The sequence below is a fragment of the Mycteria americana genome (assembly GCF_035582795.1).
Source record: "Mycteria americana isolate JAX WOST 10 ecotype Jacksonville Zoo and Gardens chromosome Z unlocalized genomic scaffold, USCA_MyAme_1.0 Scaffold_30, whole genome shotgun sequence".
Taxonomy (NCBI): domain Eukaryota; kingdom Metazoa; phylum Chordata; class Aves; order Ciconiiformes; family Ciconiidae; genus Mycteria; species Mycteria americana.
Genome location: NW_027445437.1, coordinates 2,891,588 through 2,898,957, shown reverse-complemented (window position 1 = coordinate 2,898,957; position 7,370 = coordinate 2,891,588). Strand labels below are relative to the sequence as shown.

At 54.3% G+C, this 7,370-nt stretch overlaps 1 protein-coding gene across 1 annotated transcript; it reads right to left on the bottom strand.

Annotated features, from left to right (window-relative positions):
- Positions 1–743: 743 nt before the first annotated feature.
- On the bottom strand, positions 744–6,643 carry GRP (gastrin releasing peptide). Its single transcript, XM_075489063.1, has 3 exons — positions 6,160–6,643; positions 4,356–4,606; positions 744–1,111 (listed from the first exon to the last, which is right to left on the bottom strand). The coding sequence occupies exons 1-3, from the start codon at positions 6,305–6,307 to the stop codon at positions 1,058–1,060; spliced, it is 453 nt and encodes a 150-aa protein (XP_075345178.1). The 5' UTR covers positions 6,308–6,643; the 3' UTR covers positions 744–1,057.
- Between the last annotated feature and the right edge of the window lie 727 nt (positions 6,644–7,370).

The window sequence follows — 7,370 nt, the reverse complement described above, 5'->3', positions numbered from 1 at the left end:
TGCACTCTCTCCACTTTCTCCACGTCCCTCTCGTACTGGGATGCTCAGAAGGGGACGCAGTACTGCAGGGGTGGCCTCGCCCGTGCTGAGCGGTGTCACCTCTTCATCCAGACCTGCTTCTCCTGCGCTGTGTTGAGCTGTGCGTGGACGGATGCTTCCCGTCGTCCTTACAGTCCGGCGGGTCAGCGCTGCGCTTTGAGGAGAGGTGGCAGCACATTATCTCCTTGCCTGGGCCTCCGACGGTGTGACTGTCCAGTCCAGAAAACTCCAGGTGAGCGAGGCGCATCGCTTGGCTCTAACGTGCTGTGGCCCCACAGAAGGTGTCACGAGCTTGTTCTCCTGGGAGGCAACGTTCTTCCTTTCGTCTCCCGTGGACACACAGCGGTACCAGACCCGCTAACACACGGTTAGGAACGCGTGGTGGGAGCATGCTGAGCTGCCGCATCGCCTCCGAGCCAGCCCGGGAGGCAGAGTTTGTGTCAGCAGACCTCTGCTGCCTGCATGTGGAAGGGCATCCCGTGCTCTGTACCCGGCCCAGGGGTACCTCGGGGAGGCAGGGCCAGCTCCCCTCTGCTGGAAAAACATGGCCGAGCAGGGGGCAATTCAAGGAGAAGAGCTTCAGTGGAAACGAATCGTTCTGTGGTCTCCTTGTTACTAGCTGCGGCACAGCAAATTTCCTTTTTATTAACTCAAATAATAAAAGTATAAACTCAGCCTTTTTATTAGTACTATTTATTGCGAATGTTGAAATATCGTGTAGTTTTGAACTAAGAGATGAACTGATTAGATAGGTAAGACATGTAATTAATTGGAAGACCCTTCCGTGACAATTATATATATCAAAGCCATTCGAGTGAGAAAATGCAACCTTGAAAATGAAGTAGAGAGTTTAGTCATTGCTGAAACATAGAAGAATATGTGTATTTAGATATTTTACACAAAGGAAATCTTGTTTACAGAAAAGAGACCTTGTTGATTATCTGACACAATCAAGTGCCTGTGAAATATAGTCTCTTACGGAAAGTATTCCATTTCTTCATGATTTAGAGACCTTCTTTCAGCTTGGAGTGCTCTCTTTCATATTCACAACTTGAAGCAGGTAGTCCATCATCTAATAAAAAGAGAAAAATATTATTTACAGACCAGTTCTGAAAAAAGTAATTCACTAAGTTAATAAGCCTAATATATATATCTGCTCTGTATATTCACATAACAAACACATTCACAATAATCTTTCCAAAACAGACCTCATTTGTCTTGGTTAGCGTAATAACCAACTGCCAAAGTACGAGGAAAGTCATTCTCCCAAATAATTCTGTCTGCCATCTCATTTATATAGTGTCTCATTAGTGTTAAAAAGCCAAGTCATAGAAACCATTTAAAGCTTATTTTCCAACTTACTTTTACACTTAGGCCAACTGGCAGGAGAGATTTCCCTTCTGCTCTTCAACTACTTTAACTGTAATTTATTCACAGAATAAAGAGCAGGCAAGATCTTCATTAACTGAAAACAGAAGAAAAGAACTGAGGTGCACCACCCTACGCCTAATTCCCAGAACTACTATGCTCATCTCTTTGGCCTTTTTGACTATTTATGTGTTACAGCACTTTCCCTACTCTGGGTGAGTCTTTTAGAAGGAATTTTTTTATTCTTAAGAAATGTTCAGTACAGTGTGACCATCAGCGGTGAATAATGCGCCAAATGAATTTGAGCGAGACCCTGAATTGAGTTACCTGAAGTACATACTTGTATTTACTTCTGCAGCCTTTAGCTTTGGGGATTTCTGACCTTAAATTTAAAAATTCAAATTTTACATTAAATCAGCTAAATTTGAAAGAGTCCATGAAACAAAGTCCTCATAGTACATTTCTTCCCAACACAGCCCGTCTTCGCTTACGTTCAGCAGGTGGGAACACCGGGTTGCACCCACACGGAGATAGACTCCCCGTGGTTAGCATCTCTGCACGTGCATACTGTCTGTGAGAACTACAGCCCCCGCGACGGTGATGTGGTCGTGGGACAGCCATTCCATCAGCTGACAGTAGGGTTCGTGATTGACCTTTTTTGGGTCACGTTTCAATACCTCAATCCAACAGGCCATTTCACCGTGAACAGTAACCCGCTGTAAACATGGTGCCTGGTTCTCCTAGAATTAGTTTCTATTTCAAACTCAAACACAATATGGCTGGAAAAGTATTTCATACCAAGCACAAACTTCTCATATGCACTGCATCGTCGTTGTCGGTTTACTCTACCTGGCCATCTTCCACCGAGGCAGGTAGCTACATTCATCATTCCTGTACGTGGACACCTTCGGTAGCTGCGGTACAGCAGCACCTTAAACGAAGGTGATGTCTAACCAAAGTTTGTGCAACATGGAACCCCTCACATCCAGAAAAATCTATAGAACTAAGATCCAAAGGTCATTTATGCTCTTGTATCACTGTGTACATGTATGTCTGAATTTCATATGTATACCAGAATTCCACCTTTATAAATAAACAAGGCATCCGTTATTAAAAATAATGATTATGATTATTTAAATATTTAGGAAACTATCACAACCCTCAGAAAAGTAAAGCACTTCCCTTCCGGTCTTCAGGTCTTCTTCATCTGGAAGGCAGACCTCAAGAAGATATACAGCTTAATTTCCAGGTGCTGGGTTTTTGCTTTCTGAAGCCAAAGGAATAACCATACATCGTATCCTAGCTAGGCTGCACATAAGCAGGTATTTGCGTCCAACAGTAGGAAAGCACAGGTTGTGCACTACTTTCATGATTATGTTTTACTTCAAGATGGAGACAAAGTAACTGTTGAATGCTGCAAATCAAAGGTTCTATGGCAAAATGAGGTTCTGCAAGTTGTCATGTGTCTCAGTCACATGAAAGACATGATTCTTTTACTAATCATTGGAGAAATCTGGATATTTAAGGCAATAATCTCATTATTCCACATACATGTTCAATGCCTGACCACAAAAATGTGGATATTAATTTAGGGCAAAAGTGCACACATATGGATATGATTCAACTTACCGGAGGCAACTTTCAGCCTTCATAGGTACGATTTACTACCAGATACTTTTAGAAGTTAAAATATTTCCCTACTTACATAGCATAATGGAATTTGTTCATCTAATTTGTTTACAAACCTGCACACTGCAGAGCTGAAGATGAGCTAAATAGTTTCCTTTTTAGATAGTATTAATCCGAGTTATTATAAGCATCACTCTGTCGTGAAGCCATAGCAGAAAGAAATCTATGGACAGCGTTCGTATCAGTGGTGTAAAAGACTTAAATCATGGCTTAATTTAATGACTACATTTTTACCCATATTCAAGTATTCACTGACTTCACTGCACCAGGATTTCAGGAGGGAGACTGGGCTGGAGTCAGCCCAGGAATATTAACTACATCATATTACAGTAGAATATGGGAAGAAAAAAAATCTTCCTGTTAATGTCTTTAAGGGGGTGTATTAATCTTTTTCTTCTATTTCAATGTCACGCAAAGGAATCCTGCAGCTGTATCACCATTACTGTACCTGATGCATTATAAAGAAAGGAGTTTTCTAGTACATTCTGCAATTTACTTTATGTCGTTTAGACCCTGATTACTTTCTGTAAAACCTCACTGGTATCTTTCCAAGTGTGTTTTACAGGATTTTCCAAAAGAATAGGGTGAATCTGTTCCAAAGTCTTGTTATCTTGTGAAACGGTGCTAGTAAGTACATTAACTTGAGGGAAGAAGAGGTGGGTCCTGGGCACGCGTTATAGCTTATCAGTAGCCACAGACTCATTGTGCCAGACCACAACCAACCAGAGGAGCGGCCAGCACCGCCAGCCGGGGGGAAAAGACTTGCAGGAGACAACGACGGAGCTGGGAAGGGAAGAAACCCTGCAGCCCAGTCGCTCTATCCACCGATCAGCAGTGCCGCACAAACACAAACCAGACAAGGCAACGGCGGCCAGAACGGCAGCCGAGGGAGACAGACAGTCAGTACGACGCGGCTTCGTACCCAACACCCGGTGCCTTCTTCCTGCCCGCTGCATTCGCACCTGCGTTTCACACCAGCTTGTTTGTGCTGAGTTAATGCAGAGCTTGGTGCTGACGTGTTCATCTGAGCATGGGGTGCTAGACAAGAAAAGAACCTGAAGGGAATCCCGACACTAAAATCTCCTTAATGCTTGCCGAGTTTATGCCCAATAGCAAATTAATGCACAAAAAATACAATCTGTGAGTGACAATCTGGAATCATTTCTGCTGGACAATCCACAAGCTGGAGGAAGCTGATCTGTTACTGTAAAATGAAATTTGCATAGATGGAGTGTTTTTACAGCTTTTATCTTACTTACATCTTTCCAACTGCTATTGTCATCTGTCTCCCAGCTGTTCCTGGTATACCAGGGAAGCCCACCTTTTAAAAAGTGAGCGCTTTTATTTTCATTCCCTTCCAGCAGCCGTAGCAAATATTTTGAGATTTCTTCCCACTGCAGATAGCCTTCCAGCTGCTTGATATTTTCAGGTAATGCTGAAAACGGGGTCTTGTTTTCTTCTTCATAAACATAAGGAAAATCTCCAGTGCTCTTTTTCCCCATTAAATGTCCTGTAACAACAATGACAGCAGCACGAAATTATCCAAAACAGGTACAGGTATAGACGTGATGGTTCAAACAGCAGCTGGAAGGGGTTATTGCTGACGGCATGGAGGGGATGTTAGGGGATGTTACAGCCTGACAGGGGGTTAGGCGATGTCTAGTTGAAGCAAACTGGCACTGGAGATTTTGTCACAGCCTCACATACAATTGATGTCCTCTGTCTCTTATGCTACATCGTCAGAGAAAACGCTGCTGAGAAAGGGGCAGAGATACCCAAGCATTCTCCTGGAGCTAGGGAGAGGCACCCGGCAGATTTGCTGGAGTAAGAAGTGGATGGAGAAGCTGTAGGTTTTAGACTTTCCCTGCCTTGACACGGGATGTGGGAACTGTGGTGTAAGCCCATGTTCCAGGGCCTTTCTAGGAGCTAAACGGGATGCACTTGTCACGTACTGTGCTTTACTGTCATCAAAATGAAATCATAGTTGGCTTTAGGCTGCAAAGGAGGCTACTGGGATGGGAGGGGGGGAGACAGCACCGGAGGAGCCTCCTGCAGGCCGAGCGCCCCAGGGCCCCGGCGGGGACCAGGGCTGCCCGAGGTGCTGGCTGCGCCTTGGGGTGCTCGTGGGTGCCTGCCTTCGGGCTCGGGTCTGGGTTCCGCATCTATGAAGAACGGTAGCGGCAGGAAACATAATCGCCAAATAAACATGTCAGAGCCGGCGGGGAAAGCTGCGTTACCCGCACCCTCTGCCCCGCACAACCGCGGGGTGCCGGGCCGAGGCCCAGGGCTGTCCGGCACGCAGGCTGCTTCCGCGGCAGCGCTGCTCCGCACCCGATGCTCGGGGGCGGGAGACGGCGGCGGCGGGCGGGCTGCGGCGGCCGGCCCGCTCCTGCACAGGGCCGCCGGCCCTCGGGGAGCGCCCTGCTCCCTGCCTGCCCTGCCTGCCCTGCTCCCTGCCTGCCCTGCCCTGCCCTGCCTGCCCCCGGGCAGTGCCCTGCCTGCCCTGCCCTGCTCCCTGCCCTGTCCTGCTCCCTGCCTGCCCTGCCCGCCCCCGGGCAGTGCCAGTGCCAGAGCCCGGCCGGCGCTGGCAGGTACCGAGCGGCAACCGGCCGGGCGCCCAGCACCGGGAGGCGGCCGGCGCGGGCGCAGCTCCGCACGCCCCGCTCCCGCGGGCGCTGCCCGGGCGGCGCGGCACGGCCCCGCAACGCGCCGAGGAGCCCGGCGCCGGTGCGAGCCGGAGACCGCGAGCCGGAGACCGCCGGCGGGCTGGCGCGGCGACGGCCGCTCCTCCTCTCCCGCCGGTGCGCTCGCCGCGGCCCGCCGCCCCGTCCCGGCACCGGGGCCCCTTGCCGACGGCGGGGACAAGCGCAGCCGGCCCGGGAGGGACGCCGAGCTGTCGCAGCCCTGTCCTCCCGGCCGAGGCCGCCGAGCCGCTGCCCCGGAGGCGCGGAGAGCCGTCGGGGCGAGGCGCGGACGGGGGGGGCCGGGCGGAGAGAGGGTCGGGCCGGGCCGGGGAGGGGGCGGGCGGGCTGCCGGGCAGCGGCGGGCGGGACGGAGACTTACCCACAGCCCAGTGGCTGCCGCGGGGGTAGATCTTGGTGAGCGCGGGGGAGCCGCCGGGCTGCAGGGGAGCCGCGCCGCCCTGCGCCGCCAGCAGCGCCAGCGCCAGCAGCGGCAGAGCGCCGGGCCGCCGCGGGCCGCCGCCGCCCATCGTGCCGCTGCCGCTGCCGGTGTCGGTGCCCGTGCCGCTGCCGCTGCCGCCGCCGGTGCCGGTGCCGGTGCCCGTGCCCGTGCCCGTGCCCGTGCCCGTGCCCGTGCCGGTGCCGGTGCCGGTGCTGCCGCCGCCGAGCCGCCCTCTGCTGCGGGCCGGCTCCGGCTCCCGCTCCGGCTCCGTCTGGGCGAAGCGCTGCCGCCGCCGCCGCCGCCGCCCCCCATTTATACGGAGCCGGGACCGGGCGCGAGCGGAGCTCCCGCGCCTGACGCCTCCTCACGGGGCCGGGGCTGCGGCCGCCCCCGGGCCCCCGTGCCGCCGTCCTGCCTCCGGCGGGGGCGGGGGCCGCAGCCGGCAGCCCCGGCCCCCCGCCCGCCTCCCCGCCCCGGCAGGCTCCCGGCGGGGGGAGGCGAGGGGGTGCCGGCCCCGGGGCTCAGCCCTCCGCGGCGCCGGGCGGTCCTCCCCAGCCACCGCCGCGGGAGCCGCGGGAGCCCCGGGCCGGCGCCCGCTCGACGGGCTTTCCCGGGGCGCGCCGCGCCGCCGCCCCGCTCCCGCTCGTCCCGTCCTGGGCTCCCCCCGGCCCCGGCCCCGGCCCCGGCCCCGGCTGCGCTGAGCGCGCTGGGGCTGGCTCCCGTGCCTGCCCGTTCCTGTGCCGGGCCGCAGCGAGTCGGTCCCTGGGCGCTTTCCTACTTCTGGAGAGACCGGCCAACGTTTCTCTCGGGGCCATTTTCTCGATTACATTCGAAACCCAGAAACTTCTCAGAAGTTTGTTTTCCCCTCGCCTCTTCGTCTTACGTGGTTCGGCGCCCTGGGGTGGCCTGGGCGGCTCTGAGGGACCTCGGAGCGTGCGGACGGGTGGTGCTGGTGGTGCCCGGTGTGACCCGCCGGCCCGGGGCCTCCGCCGGCCCGGGGCCCCTTGTGCGGGGCTGGCAACAGCCACAGGCACCGCATCGGTGCTGATGGAGAGGGGAGGCCCTGCTGCGGGAGCGTGCGGTCTGAGAGGGGGCACAAGAGGCTCCGACAAGGGCAGAGGGGACGGCTGAGAGGGTGCCCATGACGCTGT

Excerpts from the sequence above, each read along its gene's own strand:
- GRP (XM_075489063.1), bottom strand. The coding sequence starts at position 6,307 with ATGGGCGGCGGCGGCCCGCGGCGGCCCGGCGCTCTGCCGCTGCTGGCG. Across the intron at positions 4,607-6,159 it reads CGGCAGCCACTGGGCTGTGG|GACATTTAATGGGGAAAAAG; the intron begins GTAAGTCTCCGT and ends TTGTTGTTACAG. Across the intron at positions 1,112-4,355 it reads ACAATAGCAGTTGGAAAGAT|ATGATGGACTACCTGCTTCA; the intron begins GTAAGTAAGATA and ends TCTTTTTATTAG.